This window comes from Sarcophilus harrisii, chromosome 3 (assembly GCF_902635505.1).
Source record: "Sarcophilus harrisii chromosome 3, mSarHar1.11, whole genome shotgun sequence".
NCBI classification, from domain to species: Eukaryota; Metazoa; Chordata; class Mammalia; order Dasyuromorphia; family Dasyuridae; genus Sarcophilus; species Sarcophilus harrisii.
In genome coordinates, this window is record NC_045428.1 from 114,532,719 (window position 1) to 114,553,433 (window position 20,715).

The window sequence follows — 20,715 nt, forward strand, 5'->3', positions numbered from 1 at the left end:
TCCCTAAGGTTTTGATTCTTCTTAACAAATAAAAAGCATTTATTAAATTCCTACTAACATATGTTAGGCACTTGAACTAAGAATATAAAGACAGAAATGAACAGTCTCTACCCCTCAAGGAACTGACATGTTATCAGGGGATACAATTTTATATATAAATACATACAAAATCATATAAGGTTTTTGTTTTTTGTTTGCTTTTGGGAGGAAGTGAGGCAGGAAAAGTATCAACATCTGTGTGAATAAGGAAAGGTCTCATGCAGAAGAAGAGTAGCATTGAACTTCAAAGAGGGGTTTCAAGAGGCATAAAAGAGGGAAAAGTGCATTCCAAGCACAAAAATCAGCCAATGAAAAGATAGAAACATCAGGTGAAGTATGTTTAAGAAACAGAAAGGAGACCAGTTGGGCTGGACTATAAAAGTACATAGGGGAAAATAACACATAATAAATATGTTTAGAACCTGATGTGAAGAAGTTTAAATGACAAATATAGGATCATATTTGATCTCAGAGATAATTGGGAATTACTGGATTTTCCTGACTGGGCAGTGATCTAGCCAGACCTGAGCTTTAGGAAAATCATTTTGGTTGTTTTGTGGAAAATTGGAATGGGAAGAGATTTGAGTCAAGGAAGCCAATAAGGAAGCTGTTGCTCAGGAAAGCAATGACAAGGAACTGAACTAAGGTGATGGGCATGGAAGTAGAAAGAGATGGATGTGAAAAGTATTTTGGGGACAGAAACAACAAGACTTTTTAATTGATCAGATATGTAAGGTGAACCCAAGTCAATCAAGCTGGATGGCCAGAAGGATAGTGATGCTTTGACAGAAATATGAAACTGTGGAACTTGGAAAGGAGTTTGAGGGGGGAAAAATATAATGAGTTGTTTTAAATTTATCACTTTTGAGATGCCTAGAGGACATTTAGTTAAAAATATCCAATAGGCAATTGGTGATGAAAGACTGGAATTTAGCAGAGGAACAAGGCCTGAGTAAATAGATCTGAGAGTCATCTGCATGGAAAGGACTATAATTAAACCCATGGGATATAGTGATCTCCCTAACAGAGAGAATATAGAGAGAAAAAAGAAGATCCAGGACAAAGCCCAAAATCAGGGGACAGATGGATAATGATCCAGTAAAAGAAAACAAGATAGGTAGTCAGAAAGATAAGAAAAAAACAAAAGCATTGTCACTAATACTCATAGAAGAGAAAAATTTCAGTTGAGGATGGATCACAATATCAAATGCTGCATGGAATCTTCTCTCTGGCAAATTCATTTATGTGCAAATGACTCATGAAGCTATAATCCCCATTCATTTTTCTCCTAAACTTTAGAATCACATTTTCCTTTACTTACTGGATATCTCTCTGAACCAGTATCTCAAACTCAGCAAGTCCAAAGCCATATTTATTTCCTGTAAAACCCACTTCTCTTTCTTACTTTCTTATTTCTGTCAAGTGAACCATCATTCACCTATGCATGCATGCTTAAAGCCTTAATATTATTTTTAATTTATTCCTCCCTCTCTCTCACCTTTTATTATATCCAATCAGTTGTCCACTTGATCCAACTCAAGACACTTATTTTTTTTTCCTATTTAATGGTATTTCCCCCCAAATTACATGCAAAGATAGTTTTCAACATTCATTTTTGGAAAGTTTTGATCTCCAAATTTTTTCTGTCCCTCTCTTTCCTCCTCCTGCCCCTAAACAGTTAGCAATTTGATATAGATTATACATGTACAATAATTTTAAACATATTTCCATATTAGTTGTGTTGTGAAAGAAAAATCAAAACAAGAGGGAAAAATCATGAGAAAAAAACAACAAAAAAATAAAAATAGTTTGCTTTGATCTGCATGAAATCTCCTTGGTCTTTTTCTAAGTATGGATGCCATTTTCCAGACACTTAATAAGCAGCTATTTATCAGACATTGTGGTCAACATTAAAGATACAAAGAAAGATGGAAAATATTTCTTGCTCTCAAGGAGTTTGCATTCTAGTTCTTTGATTGCCAAAGTCTGTTAATTCTACTTCCCTGATGTCCCATGAATCTGTTATCTCCTCTATTCTAGTTGTCTCCAAGCTAGAATAGACCATGATTACCACTTACCTGATATTGTAATAGCCACTTACTTAATTGGTTTTTGTATTTCCAGTCTCTCACCCTTCCATCTTCTAATTTTTCATACTGCTACTGATTAAGTTTCCTGATGTACTGGTTTAGCCATGTATTCATTCATGTAGCATACATTTATGGCATACCTGCTGGGGAGATGGGCACACAAATAACAGTTTCAAGAGTGAGATAAGTATAGAGGAGAAAAACCAAAGAAAGTATTATGAAAAGAAAAGCAAAACTCTGCAGTGGTTCCCATTACTGATAAAATTCCATGACTTTGCCTTCTACAACGTATCATCACTTTACCTCTCCAAATTTTTCTCATGTTAAACTTAATATCTTACCAGAATCCCACTCCCTCCACTCCATATGTATCCCTGCCCATCACTCTTCATTCCTGTCACCTAGTCAGCACAGTAGATAAGAGAATCAGACCTGCCTGTAGTCAGGAAGAATTCTTCAATCATTTATTAGCTGTGTGACCTTAAACAAGTCACTTAACTTATGTTTACCTCAGTTTCCTCAGCTGTAAAATGAGGATAATAGCAGCAATCCCCTCCCACTGTTGTTATAAAGATCAAATGAGAAAATATTTGTAAGCTGCTTGGCACAGTCCCTAGCACATAATAGGCTCTATATAAATGCTAGCTGTTGGTTTTGTTGTTGCTGTTATATGCACTATGCCTAGAAGGCTCTGCATGTCCCCATTGCCTCATCTCCATCTACTAAAATACTACCCATCCTATAAAGCTCAGCTCAAAAGTAAGCCCTTCCTTGATACTCCTGAATACTTCAGTTAGTAATAATCTCTCCTAAACCTTGAACTTCTAATGGAAAACAAGTGGTACCACTCTTATGACTCTTTCTGATATTCTTTTGTATTATGGTTATTTGCATACATGTTACAGCTACCCTTTAGAATGTGTGTTCCATGAGGTTGCAGGAGCCATATCTTATTCTTTATTTTTCCGTTTGGCACTTAAAATATTTCTCTGAATATAGTAGGTGCTTAATCAACATTTGTTCAGTTTGCTTGGAGTGGAAAACATGAAAGAGACATATTTGATAGTGTCATCTTTACAAGTTTTATTTGTAGTACAGTGATCAAAAGAATATTTCTATTAGTGGCCAGCAGGCAGTTCATTCAAAAAGTCTTTATTGAGTGCCTGCTACATGCATAGCATTGCTGCTGCTTTGGTCACAGTGCTTGGCAATTGGCTCAAAATTCTGCCCATTGTGATGTGGGTGATGTGGCAACTCTAAATGTTCTCAAAGTGAGCCCCTCATACTCTGCTGTTGGGTATAGCAGTAGCAGTTGAGGTTTTTTTTTTTTTTAGATTAGTCTTTTTTTACCCAGCCTGTTCAGAGTCAGAATTGAAATACAGTTTAAGGAACACTATACTTGGCCTATAAAATGGCGTAAGCCTTCCATTATGTGTGTGTTTTGCCAGCCCAACGTGTGATAGGAGGGTGGAAAAATTGATTCCTGTCTTCAAGAGAAGGGTCAACTTGAAGAAAAGGTAAAAATTACTGTTTTACACTGTGAGAATCCTAAAGATTGACTTGAAAAATTAGAGCTTGAGCTTCAAAATGCATGGCTATCAGGTGGTACCTTATGAAAAACAGACAGAAATTACAAACTTAAGTATAAAATTAATTTTACTTTCTTCTACCCAGAACAAGATTAGGATATCAAGGGACTTCTAATTAATAAGGAAATGAGGTTATGACTAAAGTTCATAAATGATGTTGTGTGTTCTTTGGAATTACACATGTTTCTGCAAACAAAGGTAAGGGAAAGATGAATCAAAAGATCTTTAATCACTTCAGATCTATAAAGATTTCCTGCATTGCACTTATGCAAATTTTTCTTTCTGGAGATCTCTAAACAGGGTTTTACTGTTCTTTACATTTCCATTATTAAAATTCAGACCATTATTAACTGGAATGTAGGTTTATTGGGGTTTGTATGTTTAATGATTGATTCCTTTTGTGAATAATAAAAAATGAAATTAAATTTTCACCAGCTGATAGCACCTGTGTCAAAGAGCTGTGAAGGTCAAATGAGTTACGGCTCGTAAAATCTTTTGCAAATCATTAATATGTAAATAAAAATTATTATTACTAATATTTCTATATGGAGAGTCAGCATGGAAAAGTCGCTAGAAAGCTGGCTTAGAATCTAGGAAGATCTAGGTTTCAGAAATGCTTTTGATTTACTGGCTGTTTGACCCTAGCCAACTTGTTTAACTTCTCAGTGTTCTAGGCACTTCTCTAAGATTATAAATTGCATAGAAGGTACTTGCCTGCTTGGGCAAAGGGAGTTTCCTTTACTTAATGAAATCCCAGTCCTGTTCTCTATGTATATGTAAAATACCATCTTAGAGGACACTGCATTTGTCTTATGAATGTATTATCGACCCAGATCCTAACTCACCGTGGACAATCAATAAGTATTAAACAACAACTTTTTGTAAAATAATCTTCATTTCTTTTCTCCTAGAGAAGAACATTTTTACTGTTTATACTTCTCTTTTTCTACTCTGCCCCCCACTCAAGCCCCAGTGATCACTAGCTAATTTGAAATGAATGCCCCTCTAAATCTCTTAAGTAATTTGATTATTATTTCGCAAAAATAAGGGACAATTTTAGTCATCTCTTTTCTAAAAGTCAGTGGAAAATTGTACTAACAGGCATATAAGTTCACCAAGAAGAGTCTAAGCCTCTTAATTTTCCAGCAACCCTTGATATTTTTACCAGGCATCTGAATATAGATTTTCTTTTTCCTTGTCCTGATATGAAGGTCTCACTGGGGCAGGGCAGCCTTCACAATTCTCCCATCTCATCTTCAGGAGCTATTTATCCACGTTTTTTCCACTCCTCCTCTCTCCCCCCCCCCCCCCCCCCCCCCCCCCACCCCTCCTCTTCCCCCAATCATAAATGCCTGTACAGCCCCCACACATTCAGGAACATTTATTCCCGTAAAGATAGTCACACTTAGGGTTTATTCTAAGACTAAATCTGTGGTGCCCAGTGACTAAGGGCTTCAGCATGCACATTACTTCTACTATTTACCTCCTATCTCAGTTCCTTAACTCCTTTTCTGCTTCAATCCTTCTTATGGCAGTTCAGCAACACACTATTGCCAGGCCACTCACTGACTTCTGAAACCTGACATTTGTTTTTTGTTTTCTCCTATCTACCCTAATGGTACAGAACTACTAAGCAGGAAGGAATGCAAAGAACTAGAAAAGTTCAAAGCAATTGAGTATCTGTCCATTCACACTGCCTGGCTCCATGCCAATGGAGAACCTGGAGCAGTTGAAAATATTTATCAAGTTTTAACCCTTTTAAGCTAACTTTAGAGAAAATTTTTCTACTGGCGTGATGTTTGACTCAACAGCAACAAAAATGCTTGTGAGAAATGCTCTTTATGTGTTCAGATCTGCATGGCGAATGTTTCAGTAAAGGATTACTTTCCAATTTCCGTACTATTGTAGAGAGCTAAGCTAGTTATTTTCTGTGAGACTGCCAGATCTGGGCATTTCAGAGAAACCATTACTTAAAGTAGTAGCACTATTTAATGAAACCTCATGCCAGAAACTTAATTTGAATAAATGGCTCTGCATTTAAGCTAGAAAAGAATTTATTCAGCTTTTACGCTATAAATGTGTTGAAAGCACATCAGTAGCTATGATCATATCTATATTCATTAAGAAAGATAGAATGTTGAGAAATTAAGACTATAGAAAGTTTGTTTTTTGTTAAGACAAAAGAAAAACTTTATCAGTAATTTTCTTTTGATTAAAAACTTGGTTCAAATGTACACGAGAAAAAAGCTTGGTGAATGGCATTTTCTACTGTTATAAATAATGTCAAATATGATGATAATTTGGACTGAAATAGTAGATCATTGTAGTTCAAACTAAAAAAAGTAAATAAAAAGGTTTTTTAAATGGATTTAATTGGTTAAATAAGTAGTAAGAAAGTGAAGGTAAGAAAGTAAAAAATCAGTAAAGTACACTTTTTTAAAAAAAGTTTTGAATAGAAACGGTAATGAAATGCTAAAGCTTTGCCAGTCAAAAGACTTAGAAAAGTCTAAAATGTCTAAAATTCAGTCCAAATGACTAAAAAAAAAAAATCTCTCAACAATTTATGTAAAGAGGATCATTTTAAATAACAAAATCAATTCTATAATTAATTTGCAAATTATCTGGAGAAAGAAACAAGTTGTGTACTACAGCAAAACTGGATGCCTCATGAAATGGATAGGAAGTGTGAGGCTTGTTCCCTTAAAATATTTTAGTATTAATCTTACAAATTACAATTTCCAAACATAAAACAATCATTAACCTTTCCATATAAGTAATTATTACAGGCGTGATAAAGAATTGAGTAGATTGTGAGAGAAAAAAAATCTATTTATGGGGTACATTTCATTTTTTCTCATAGATCTATTATTTTATTTAAATCATGAAATTTGAAGATTCTTATTCGACTACAACTATTCACTGCATTTTAAGCTTGTTTTGGGAACATTCCTCACTCCTACCTCTGTTTTACTGTGAAATGAGGAATATGTAACTGTATAATATAAATCGTAAATGATAAATAGTATTTATATACATGTATCTGTACAATGGGTATCTAATAGATTAGAATTTTTTCTAACAGTGTATTTCATAAGACTTTAAAAATGTGGATAAAAGGCAGTATACAAGAACATTAAGGATCAAGTGAGGGAGATGTTTTCTTTGGCTATTTGCTGTGTAAAATTTCACCTTCCACAACAAAAACAAAGGCTGTTAATAACAGCCAATCGCTAGGGTTATTGACTCTCTTCAAGATTTAGGTCCCTTCAGTTCAGTGCTACTCTGTATCTCTGGCTTACTGAGCACACCTTGTTTATCCTTTTTAATGAAAGGCACCAAGGCATTATCTAAATGTTGAAACAAGCGCATGGTAATCACCCAATAATTATTTTTTTTAAACATCTTGCACTCTCCTTATTTTTACTGATTTTTTTCCCCTTTGTGGTAACTAAAACATAGTTTTAAATGTGCTGATTAAAAATGCACCATACATTTCTAATGGTCTCGAGATGTATTAAAAGAAAATACTAATAGATGCTAAATTTATGCCTTAGACCCACTCCTTCGTAAAAATAGGCAGTAAACTTTATTTGGTCATTTAAAGTTCTAAAGGGAAAACGGGACTAGGTTTTCCTGCAAGAGTTTTAAAATAAAAACCAAACACCTTGCTATAATTTCCTTGATGCAAAATAGTCCTCCTTTATTTTGCTTGCAAAAGGCTCCTGAAGAAGGAGCTGCTCTTTAATTAATTCGTCTATCACCCACGGCACGGGTTTTCCATTGGAAGCACCACTTCACCCACCGCTAATTTCACTGCGCTTTACAAGCTCGGAGCCCCCGCCTAGTAGCTTTTCTGGATTTCAGCTCTTGAGTTTCAGGTCCTTGCACAACACCTAGGACGTGCAAAACTCTTTTTCCCTCTAATCCCGGGAGAGAACAGTCCGAAGAAATCTGCCCCCGGCGTCTCCACCCAAACCTCCTTTCCTCCCCCAGCCCGCCCCCCTTCTTCTTCCCCTCCCTCCTTTCCCCGGGCTCTACAATCTGTCAGAGAACTTGTGTACAAACTGCGCCGCTGGCCTGCGCGATGCTCCGCTCGTGGCCTGAGAGGGGTGCGGTCCCAGAGCAGGAAGGCGGGGCCTATTTTTTTTTTTAATTTAACAAGACTCTTCCCTCTCATAGGCTAGCCGCCCACGCAGGGCCGGCCCAGGAACCTTCGGATAAGCCACTGGCCCCGCCAGTCAAGAGGCGAAGCCCCGCCTCCCTGGAGTAGGGTGAAATAGAGGCGGGCATCATGTGTCAGTAGACAGCCGGGGCCAGGTACGGGCGTTTGCACCGTGGAGCCGTGGGAGCTGGAATCCCGGGGTGTGTAGTAGTGGGGTGGGGCGGCGGAGAAAGTGGCAGCCCGGAAGACGGGAAGTCGGAGTTCACGCGTGCCGCGAGTGGAAGACTTTGGGCTTGTTTGTTGTTGGGAGTTTGTTTTTTTTTAAACCGCCGCCGCCGCCGCCGCTGCTGCTGCTGCTCGGCGGGGTCGGTCGGTGGGAGCGCCCGGAGCCTCCCTCCCTCACCTCTTGGTGTGTCCCCTTTCCCTTCCCCCACCCCCAAACTTCCCAGCCCTCGCCGCGGGGTCGGAGCGGAGGCGGGGGAGCGCGCTCGGTCCACAGCCTCTGCCCAGCGAGCGAGCGGCGGCTCTGTCCCGGAGCTGCCCTGCGAGCGAGCGAGCGAGCATAGCCATGGCTACGAGGGTGCTGACCATGAGCGCTCGGCTGGGGCCGGTACCGCCGCCGCCGCAGCAGCAGCAGCCGCCCCCCCAGGACGAGCCCGTGTTCGCCCAGCTCAAGCCCGTGCTGGGGGCCGGGAACGCGGCCCGGGAAGCGGCGCTCTTCCCCGGGGAGGAGATGAAGCACCCGCACCACCATGCCCACCATCCCCAGCAGCCGCCGCCGCCGCAGCAGCAGCAGCAGCCCGGGAGCGCCAGGCTCCCGGCCGAGGAACTGGTCCAGGTAGGAAGAGGCGCGCTCTCCTCTCGGGTGTGTCCCGCAGTAACTCGCCCCTTCGGGCCGGAGGGGCAGTGGCGCTAGGGCGTGGATGGAGGGGGAGGGGGGCCGCCGCCCTGCCTCTGCGGGGCGGAAAGTCGGGGGGCCGTCCGGGACACCCTGGTCACGGAGCGAAACCTCCCGGAAGCTTTAAAAAGCGAGGGGGGGGGGGTCTATTTAACATGCGTCTCTACGGTTGGGAGGAAAAAGAAACAACCTTAAAGCCCTGATTCTGATTTTCTCTTCTCGCTCCCCCCCCAAAACCCCCCAACTTCCACCTGAACCCCGTTTTCCTGAGAGTACCTGCTGGGGAGTGTTGGCGTTGGGAACGGTTTCCCTACGTCCACCTTGTAACGTGAAGCCGAAACGCGGACTGGGCGGCTGGGGAAGGCTCTCCTTGGGAGGCTAACGCACCGCTCTTGCCTTCCTTAACCTGCCCTAGGCTCGCGGTGGGGGAGCGGGGAGGGAGACGCGAGGGGCTGCGGGGGAATCCGGGAGTCGTTTTCCCGGAGTGTGCGCGCAAATTTCCTCTTGGATCGGTGCTGAAAGCTTGGCAGTTGGCTTTGCACTTGCCTAGTAGCAGAATTAGAGCAACCGCCTGTTTCTCTCGCCCACGCACAGAGTCATATAGCCCAGAAAAAACTTCCCGGGACTTTCAGCCCGTCCCGAAAAAAAGTTGGAAACAGACCCACATGCAAACAGCTGGAAGAGCTAAAATCAGAAACCACTAACCACCGCGGGAGCTGCTCAGTGCACGGAGGAGTTGACTTTAGTTTTATTTCAAGATCCTCTCTATTTCATAGCCCCTTTTGGTGTATTGTGTGTTTCACCACACAACCTTCTACTGGGGAGGAGTAATGTCGCAGGTCTGTTAGAGGGTAATGTCATGTTCGTCGGTGATGTGGCTCGGAGCGCGTGTTAATTTTTATTTTTAAATGGGAGACTAGTCCGGGAAATCCGGATCCACAATAAATGAATCCAGTCCAGAAATGAAACTCCTGAAATTAGGCAGGACTAGAAAAGGACTCCCTAATAGTGTGGTTCACATTTCTGAGCTGTGTATCCATTCAGGTGTAGAGAGAGGTGTGTGTGTGTGTGTGTGTGTGTTTTGGGGTTACTCAAGGAATATGGTATGGCTGTACTTTTTACAGAGTAAGGGGGAATGTAGCATTTGTCTTATGAAGAGTACATGATAAATGTTTTGCTGATGACTGTGCTGGTAATGTGTCAGGCTCTACCCACCCACGGGCTCCTTAACACCACTATACCAAGGGAATGGTTTTCCCCTAGGTAATTAAAGATCTGTTGAAGATAGGAATATGAATAGGAACATTTCATTATCATATTAACCTGTTACTGGTTCTGTTGATAAAAATGTTCAATCATATATGTTGTTCAGAGGTCACTTTGGCAGGGAAAACAAGTTTTCTTTAAACTTTTAAAGACAAAATCATGAGAAAATATCCAAGGGATGTGTTCTGTTTTGAATATTTTAATTTTTTGACAAGAGAAAATAGCCTTTAAAGACTGTAATTTGTTGAAGTTAACATAGCTTTTCTTATTTTAAAAATTATCTTTAAGTATATGATGAAGAAGACTGGAAAACATAATACAATATCGCAATACAGCGCTTTAATTGAAATAAGCTAATAGGGCCAAAATCATGTGCTTCTTAATGGGTAATGCTTTATTGCATCAGAAAGGAATGATACTTACTCTTGCTTCCTTTTTTCTTATGTTTCCTTTTCCTTTAGTTTTTTGTCTGGGGTCATTTTTGGGGGGTTATAGTGTAATGGTGTAATCAAGTATCAGAACTGATTATGAAAGACAGATTGGCGGGAGTAAATGTCTTGCTATATTTATAGCTCACTAGGAGATTTGCACTAATGTGTTTTACTGGAATAGTCAGGGGTCCATATTGGGTTTTGTACTTACCCCCCATCCTCTGAGTTAAAAAACACGTTTTACTTCCTTTCCTAAATGATTTTAAAAATAGGTGGATTATGTGTGTGCATTTGAATTTTTTTTTTTTTTAGACGAGATGTGAAATGGAGAAGTACCTGACACCTCAGCTTCCACCAGTTACTATCATCCCAGAACATAAGAAGTACAGGAGAGACAGTGCCTCAGTTGTAGACCAGTTCTTCACGGACAGTGAAGGGTTACCTTACAGTATCAACATGAATGTCTTCCTCCCTGACATCACCCACCTGAGAACTGGCTTGTACAAAACTCAGAGACCATGCGTAACCCACATCAAGACAGAACCTGTGACCATTTTCAGCCATCAGAGTGAAACTACTGCCCCTGCCCCAGCCCCAACTCAGGCTCTCCCTGAATTCACCAGTATATTCAGCTCTCACCAGACTGCAACTCCAGATGTGAACAACATTTTCATCAAGCAAGAACTTCCAACGCCAGATCTTCACCTTTCTGTCACTCCCCAGCAGGGCCAGTTGTACCAACTTTTGAGTTCACCGGATTTAGATATGCCCAGTTCTACAAACCAGACGGCAGTAATGGACACACTTAATGTCTCCATGCCAGCAGCCATGGCAGGCCTTAATACACTCACCTCAGCTGTTCCACAGACTGCAATGAAGCAATTCCAGGGTATGCCCCCCTGCACATACACAATGCCAAATCAGTTTCTTCCACAACAGGCCACTTACTTCCCCCCTTCACCACCAAGTTCAGAGCCTGGAAGTCCAGATAGACAAGCAGAGATGTTGCAGAATTTAACACCCCCTCCTTCTTATGCTGCTACAATTGCTTCTAAACTGGCAATTCACAATCCAAATATACCAGCCACCCTGCCAATTAATTCACAGAACATCCAAACAGTCAGATACAATAGAAGGAGTAACCCAGATCTAGAGAAGAGACGAATCCACTACTGTGATTATCCTGGTAAGTCATCTTACCTAGTAGAGCACCAGCCATCATAGTTAGCATTTTTGTTGCTCTTTTAATCTTCAATTTTAAGATTAAAGCTTCTTAGGAAAAATACTACTTGTCAGTAACAAGATCAGGCTCCCTATTTTTATTCTTTCATCAAATTTAGGATCCAAAGACATTAACTGCTAATAATAGGTACTGGCATGAAAACTCAAGTTTGGGGGGGGGGGGGGGGAGGTAGAAGACAGGCAGGAGAGAGAGGTGTTTTTAAATGTCACCTTCTAAAAGACAAAAACAAAAATACAAAATCCTTAAAGAAATAATTTAAGACAGTATATGTAAAAGTGGAATCCTGTCAGTACTTCTGACAATTTACTGGAACTTTCTCAAATTTTAAACAACTTGTCAAGTTTCAATTTAAGTATTGAATTTCTAATCTTTGAACTGTGAACCTAAACCATGCATCTATATGTGTACATCACATACCAATTCTTGAAGTAAGGGAAAATTTCTCTTTCTGTCATTACCATACATACTATGATTAAATATGATGTGCTCCTAAGTTCTACATTGGAAGATGACAATTTTTAAAATTATATTTTGAAACTAGGCTTAAATTTAACCTAGTTACTTGAATATTTTAAAATAGATCTTGGAGGAGAGGGAGATTTGGGTGGGTAGAAGAGAAGGAAAGTGAGACCTCCTTGCCCTCATTTCATTTTTCTTGACCTGGAAAGAAGTCTAAATTTTAATGGTTTAAAATGGGATTCTAATAGTGTTATTTTATAACTACATATGTGATCCTAAATATGAAATGACTACCACAATGTAGGTTTGGACAAGTTGCTGACATAGGATAGTTTCTGCCTTTTAATATAGGGTGTAATTTATTTACTGTGGTACATGATATGGCATGACAAATGCTGAATGAAGAAACAAATGTAGACATATGGAAAATTGCTGTAGTCTTGGGCAATAATAACTAAGTTGTTAACTCTAAAGGACATATGAAAATTTTTTTAATTTAAGGATATGTTACTAAATATCTACTGGAATGTCAACAGAATTTTCTAGTTATAACTAGGGTCTCCAGGTAAATTTTTATAATGACCTTGTATAAGAACAAGTTCTTAATGTGTTTTTGACTGTTGTAAAATTTAAAACTTCGTTTTAAATGTAAAAAACTTACATACTTATTAGTCTAATATGAGAGGTTTTGTCTTGATTTTTAAATATTGAATCATCAGACCGTAAACATTTCAAAAGAATTTACAAAATGACAAGCTATTCCTCCTCTCTCCCTTCTTATTTTAGGCTGCACAAAAGTTTATACAAAGTCTTCCCATTTAAAAGCTCACCTGAGGACTCATACTGGTATGTAATTTTCTAGTTAATTCTGGGAGTTGTGTAAATATTGTAAGTGGTATTCATCCTTTTAAAAGCCAAAAACCTGTTTGATCTCTTCTTTCTCCTGTCAACTTTATTTTTTTTTTTTTTAATGGCCTATCTTTTCAGCATGGGCTTGGCTCAAGCCTCTAGTTAAGTTAAAACATTCAGGACAGTATGGTTCCAGAATGGTTGAAAGAGTCTTAAAAGAAGAGGTGGCCCTGTCATTTGGCTCTCAATTCTTTAAAAATGTAAACAGTGATTTTTACTAATGGATTTAAAAACCTCGGTGGCACATGTTATTTCAGGTTTAAAGCTTTGTTTAAAAAAAAAAAACAAATTTTTCTCCTTTGGGAAATAATTTATCTGGTGATCTGTCACCATAATTACTAAATAATTTTTTTCTTTTAGCTGTTTAGATATAATTGCTGTGCTAATATTTTTAGGTTTCACCTTCTTCAGTTCAGCTAAAAATATCCCTTTTAATATTCATTTTTCCCTAGGCAAGTGGGACCTAGAAAGGTGGGGTTAAAATATTAAAATATGTGGTCAGGAATTGGCTAGAGTTTGCAAGTCAAGAATTTTATTTTTATTTTCTTTCAGATATATGGGGAGATGACATAATATTTTATTTAAAGAGAATCTGAGACTTACCCAAGTTAGAAAAGTGTAACTAATATATTTAGAACCTTTAAAAATAAAAGTATTTTTGTATTTTTTATATATATGTATGTGTGTATATATGTATATATCTATAGATAATGAATATAAAGATCTATACACACAAATGCATCTTTTCCATAGCCTTGGAAACTATTTGTTTTTTAATTTTTTAAATTATAACATTGATAATTTCTTTGTAGCAATACTATAATTTTAGGCAAGTGCTATTGATAGTATATATTACGGCTAGTATATTTATAATGAAGTAATAAAGTATTATTTAAAACTGAGTTTAAAAGCAAACCTCCATTTAGGATAGGGAAGAGAGTTAGATACGATTTGAATAATTTGATATTACTTGAAGTTGAAAGAAAAAGTTTGTTAATATAAGCAATGACCTAGCAAAATGTATTATTCTGTCATTGCTATGGAAACTAGAGTATTCAACAGTTACTTTGAATGGTTTGCTGGATTAGTGTAAAGACTTGAATCTCCCCAGGCTAGATGTTACTATGGAAATTGAGTTTTGATAAATGAAGTAGTTATCTCTAACTGCTGCATTAAAGAAGTAAAAGCATTTGAACAAAGGTCAGTGCTTGAACAGACTTTAATAGGAATAGATTTGCGGACATTTTGTACCTGTGGCAGGAGTCATGACTTTATATTCTAGAGTTGACAACACTATGTATTAGAATATTAAACACTTTCTAATAGATGAGATATTTTTATTCAAGAGTCCTTGGCCTTTTGATTGATTGAGTTTGAAAATGAAATGAAGAGACATCTTCCCTAACACTTAAAAATAGCAGATTGTTTTGGCTGATGCTGGATGTGACATGATATTGATGCAATAACTTTTAAAATCTTTTTAGAAATTATTAAATATGAAGGACCTACTATGTGCAAAATTCATAGAAAGATAAAAATTAAGTAATCTTGTTCTGCTTGTTAATCAAGAAAAATTAACAAAATGAAGTTTAGGCATAAGATAATGTTGAACACCTATATATGATAAAAAACCCAAGAAAGAGTAGATAACTGTTTTTTCCCATATGGCCTTTATATTTTACTTGGAAAAAAATCTTGAGTCTTTTTACTGGATTATAAGATGATGATGATGATGATTGACTTTGAAAGTCTTTGGTCTGAAATAGGGAGCAAAATTGATAAAGATTTTGAAATCTTATGGTAAAGAGAGGTTGTAGTTCAATTGGTTATTACTATGTAATTATCTTACACTGCCCAGTTGGAGCCAATTGTATCTAAATAGCCTTTCAACCCTGTCAGATTTTTAGCACTCTTAAAACTTTTAGTGCTGATGTGTAGGGTTCAGGAACTTGACCTGTTAAAGCATATTGATAACAAACAACTCTTAACAGTGACTTTCTTTGTGGACTGTAATTTTTAAAACAAAGTAACATTTTTGAAATAAAATCATTCCTGGCTTGATTTACAACATAAATTTTTTTTTATTTACTAACTAAGAAGCTTTTCCTTCAACATCTAACGAGTCAGGCCATGTAATCCAGTTTAATAAAGTTTTGTTTGATAGTCTTTCAAATGCCTTGGGGAGGGCTTTAGCAGACTTGTTCATCTGGCTAAACCCGTTCTTCTGTAGTCATAGAGCACTGAAGTTGTTTTCTCCTTATTCTGAGTTCCTAGACAATACCTTTTAAATTTGCTTGTGCTATCTCTTTGCATGCTCCCCACCCCCTACCAGTTGTGTCAAATATGTCTGCCTTAAGCAAGTTAAGATGCACTTTGTTTTCCTATTGAGGTTTGGGTAAATTGATCATTTTTATTAATTTATCAAAGTATTTTTTTACTCTTAGTTTGTAAATTTTGTTTCATTTCTCACTGATTAAATTTAGCCTATTTAGGACAATATTTAAAAGTGTTGTTTTTAAGACAGTAACTCAGCATTTCTTTTTTTCCTCACATCATAGGAGGTAGATAATAGAAATATTATAGGCTTCATTTTTATAAAAGTGGAAATCGGGGCTTAGAAAAGTTATATTAAACCTTTGGTTTCCTTGAATCCTAGTCGGTTTTATATATTGAAAAATATTCTCAGAAGGAGACCATAGCCCTCACCAGAATTCCTAAAGTAAGTCTATGATGCAAAAAAAGTTAAGAAATCTTGATCCTTGGGTATCAGAGTCAATAGTTAATAAAAGTTCATCAAAAGTGTAAGCTCTAATTTCTTTTAACAGCTGTGCCTTCATACTCCTATTAATCTGAAGTCCTACTAAAATGCTCTTTTAAAATCCTAAATCCTTTGTTTTTTTTCTGTTTATCTTCTTGATCCTCCTTACATCCACCTAATTTGCTATATAAGTTACCATAAATTGTAGAGAAAAGAACCAAATCATTGCAAACTGATGGCTTTCTTAGATACATGAATTCGCCTAACTCAAGTTTTTGTTTTTTTGGAAGATTTTAAAATTAGATTTAAAGTCAATAAAGGGTTCAGGACAGTGTAACATGATGGAGAAAAAAAACCCTTTTTTGTTTTGTTTTGTTAGTGTTAGCTTAAAAGAAAATTGAAAAGGTATTATAAAAGTCAGTATTTTGGGCAACAAGCTGATTACTATTTTTTCCATTAGGTGTTGGCCATGTTTTAAATAGTTTTGCAGGGAAAAAGAATTTTTTTTTAAAGCCCTTTGTTTTAAGTGATCTTTTTTTTCCAGTTGGTATATCACATGTATTTTTTTTTTTTTTACTATATTTTCTAGTCCCATGAAGATCCTGTATTAATTGAAAATTTAGCTAACATTTAGAAATTATTCCAATGCCATCTTGTATGTAAAGAAGGGAAATTTGTTCCTGGAAGCCTCTCACTCAGTTAAAGGTTATTTTTTCATTAACTTGAATGATCTAGAACATGGCCCAGACCAGAAAACTAACATTAAGTCCTTGAAAGTAATCAAAAGATGATACCAAGTTCATGTGCTAAAGACCATAATCTATTTTCTCAGAGCCTACTTACTCTTCAGATTAAACCAAGATAAGACCTCAAAAAAGCCTTAAGTCTCAGGGGCATCTAATAAAGAAGCAAACAACTCTCTAGGCTTCGATAGGACATCCCCCAATATATTACTGAGTTATGATGCATTTAGTGAATTAAAATTTATTCTTGAAAAATTGGATCATATTTATTTGCCACTTTAAAGTTTTACGAAAATTTTACTTTGCCAACAAGTACAAGTATTAGCACCATTTTGTAAATGAGGAAATTGAAATTTATGGCTATATAACTGATTAAGTTAATTTCTGATGTGTAGGTGAGTATGTATATTTAATATTTGCATATAATATACATATGTAGATAGATGTATGCATTAGTTTTAAAGAAAGCTTTTGACCTGAAATGATTTAAAAATACTTTATTTCAAAGAATGGATTAGTACTTGGCAAATCAACTCAAGGTTGTCAGGGGTTTCACCTTAATATTTTGATAACTGAATTTATTTCAAATATTGATAAATTTCTCTTTAGGAATTATTATCCATTTATGTGTATTGTTATCCTTTGTGGATAATGGCATATGGAAATGCTTAGGAAATTGTATTCAATTCTGTAAGCATTTTTAAAGGTCTACTATGTGTCAGGCACAGTTCTAGGCATACAGTGTGTTCAGTTTTGTCAATAGGATATTTTTATCATAAAATTTGATTTTGCTGTTGTAGTAGTAGTAGTAGTAGTCATCATCATCATAGTCGTCGTAGTAGTAGTAGCAGCAGCAGCAACACGTGAACAACTACAGTTTTATCATGTACTTTGTGAAACTGGTAAAAGGTCTAAAAAACTTAGGTATCTATAGAATGAATTTCCTTTTTTGTTATGGAAATTATAGAGCTCTGTAATAGATATGAAAAAGTGAAGAGGTTATTCTCAGAGTCTACCTATGAAACTATATATCATGGGTCTAATCTACAATTGGTGAAAAGAGTTTACCTTGTTAGAAATTGCCTACAGCATTAAAATCACATTCAGATATGCCCAAACTCCAAAAAAGGGAGTATTTACATAAGAAGTAAAAAGTTCTTAGAGATGACCTTGAAATGCAGTCCTCTATAGAATGAAATATAAGATCTAAAGATAGCATGTTGACTAAGTTTAAAGTAATTTTATCATTCAAAAAACTTTTCAAAAGGAGCTTTTAGAATGGAAAAGAATAATTTTGTTTTTATGTTTTTATATTTAATACCCGATAATCCAAAAGGATGACCTTAATTAGGAAGTCATGGATGTGCCTAGCACATTAAATTAGTGCTTAATAAATGTTAATAATTTAAAATAGAAGCTGTAAGACTGTGGGAAAGTCATGTAATTTACATTAGTATCCCCATCCTTCTAACTCTTGAATAGATGGTATACCATCAATTTGGAAGATGACACACCTGACTTTAAGTTGAGAGGCAAGTTGAAGGTGTGACTATGCTATAAACAAATTTAAACTTTTAAGGATGAGAAGGAACCTTATAAAGTAATCCAGTCATTTATGTCATTCATATATATTATCTCACTTCACAAAGTGCTTTTCCTGCTTGTGAGGTAGGCAGATGACTATTTTGATTCTTGGGGTTCTTTCTGTTTTAAAAAAAAATCAATGTAAAATATTTCGAAAAATTCATATATAGAATAATAGCCTGTGATATTTCTTATTCACAAAGAAATTGTATTTTAAAAACATATCTTATTAGAAACTTTGTTACCAGAAGTTATAAAAACTACTCATTACAAAAATAAGTTTCCTGCTTTACTGTATCTTGGTAAGACACACCCTTGGTCTGTTTTAGGAAGATCCCCAATACTTGGCTAAACCTGAAGGGCTCTATACTGTCTATAACTAGGATCAATTAGACCTGAACCTCAAAATCCTTTTCAGTGATCCAGAAGGGTTTTATTGGTTCTGTTAACGAAACCCAGTGTCTTCACACTGGGAGGCAAAATCTTTTTTTTAATTTTTTTTTTTTGATGGTAGCTTTTTATTTTCAAAATACATGCAAAGATAGTTTTAAAAATTCACTGTTGCAAAACCTTGTATTCCATATTTTTCTCCTTTCCCCTCTCCTCTAGAAAGCAAGCAATCCACTATAGGTTAAACATGTCCAATTCTTTTAAACATATTTCTACATTTATCATGCTATACAAGAAAAATCAGATCAAAAAGAAAAAAAGCAAGCAAACAACAGACAAGTTTGAAAACATTATGTTGTGATCCACATTCAGTCCCCATAGTTCTCTCTCTGGATGCAGATGGTTCTCTCCATCACAAGTCTATTGGAATTGCCCTGAACAACCTCTTGAAAAGAGCCACCATCCACCCAATTGATCATCACATAATCTTTCTGTTGCTGTGTACAATGTTCTCTTGGTTCTTTTCACTTCATTTAGCATCCATTCGTGTAACTCTCTCCAGGCTTCTCTCTAGTAGCATCTGAGGCAAAATCTTTAGATGATGAAAAAGGCATAGTGCAATACCTTTGAAGTCAAGGGAAACCTGGTGTGAATTCTACCTCTGCACATGCAAGCACACATGTAATATGTAACTTTCCTCATGCTAAGTAACAGTTTAGAAATATGGTTCAAGTATATAAACCTTGGTCACAAAAACAGCCTCTTAAGATTCTATTTAAACAATTCAGTCTAAAATTTGAAATTTCAGTCTCACTCAGTAAGAGTGTGGTTGATCATGGAAACAAAACAAATCCTTGTGGAATAGAATGTCTTAACTGGGAAAGCAAAATGTGCCCTTTTGAAATGACTTTAAAATTACTTTATGGGGCAGCTAGATGGCTCAGTGGATGGAGCACTAGCCCCTGAAGTCAGGAGGACCCGAGTTCAAGTCTAGTTTCAGACACTTAACACTTCCTACCTGTGGGACCTTGAGCAAGTCACTTAACCTTAATTGCCTATAGCAAAAAAACAAAAAAACTGCAAAGCAAGTATGCAGGTTAATTTACTTGAAAATAATTTTAAGTTGAGAAGAAGAAAAAATTTTGTTGTCTTTCTGATTGAGAAAAGACTTCCCTAGAGAAGTTGATCCAGTATCAAAAAAAAAAAAAAAATTGTCTAAATATGAAAAGCATTTAGACACTTGCCATTTTATTTGTTGGCGTAGAAGCTCCCTAAAGTGTAGGCAGGAGATTAGTTTGTCTTGAGGTTAAATGATTTGCACAGATAATTGTGTGTTGAGCTGTACTAAAATTCTAGGTCTGTCTGATACCAATGAGGGACTTGACACCTAACTTCCTATTCAGTGAAGATAGAGCAGTAGTGTTTTGGGACTTCAACTATAAACACCAGAGCAAAATATCCCAAAGGATATAGTTCCTTAATCACGTCTTAAATTTTTGTGTGTCATGGACTTTTTTGGGGAGGAGGGAAGGGTCAGTGTACTTGAAAGTTTTATAATTGAAGCCTATAATCTAAAAATAATGGTTTTTAACAATTGAAGCTCAAAAATTTCAGTGAGAGATTAGAGGTTAGTGAAACTCTTTCACCCCCAAATTTATTCCAGATTAAGAAACTCTTAGGTTTCTGATGGTACTTGAAGATTGAAGGGCTTTGGGGTAATTGACCTCTGAGGTCTTTCTGATTCTGAATATAAGATCTTAGTTTATCTCATAGTCCATTAACAACAGTTCTTACATTTTGGGTAATAAAACACCCATGTTACAAATTCAGAAAGTTTGTAACAGAAATAATCATGAGAAACTACATCAGAAAGTTTGTAACAGAAATAATCATGAGAAACTATATTTTCCTTTGAAAGAGTGCTTTAGAATACCAGGGAGCTCTTGAGTATTGACTTAAACCATGTTTATCTGTTCTCTACAAAAACTGAAAAATAAGTGATAGGTTGAGCATTGGCATCAGTTAAACAGAACATATATGTATATACATATATAATGTATATGCATGGTACAGGAATAGTCATTAAGACCTGGAATGGAAGCTATCATTTCTCATTTTACTTCTGTATTTCCCCTTATTTCTCAGCATAGTGTT

At 36.7% G+C, this 20,715-nt stretch overlaps 1 protein-coding gene across 7 annotated transcripts in view; it reads left to right on the forward strand.

Moving 5' to 3' along the window:
• Positions 1 to 20,715, forward strand: part of KLF5 (Kruppel like factor 5) — a 71,422-nt gene that overhangs the window by 45,288 nt on the left and 5,419 nt on the right. The window contains exons 1-4 of one of the 7 annotated variants that reach the window (XM_031958469.1): positions 3,436 to 3,646; positions 3,804 to 3,916; positions 10,788 to 11,661; positions 12,964 to 13,023. In XM_031958469.1, the coding sequence (XP_031814329.1) occupies positions 3,899 to 3,916; positions 10,788 to 11,661; positions 12,964 to 13,023 (952 nt within the window). In that variant the 5' untranslated portion in view covers positions 3,436 to 3,646; positions 3,804 to 3,898. Of the gene's footprint in view, positions 1 to 2,812; positions 2,889 to 3,378; positions 3,647 to 3,803; positions 3,917 to 8,030; positions 8,081 to 8,354; positions 8,719 to 9,247; positions 9,618 to 10,787; positions 11,662 to 12,963; positions 13,024 to 20,715 lie in introns of those variants that run through there. The other 6 variants (XM_031958473.1, XM_031958471.1, XM_031958472.1 and 3 more) reach the window with 6 other exon arrangements.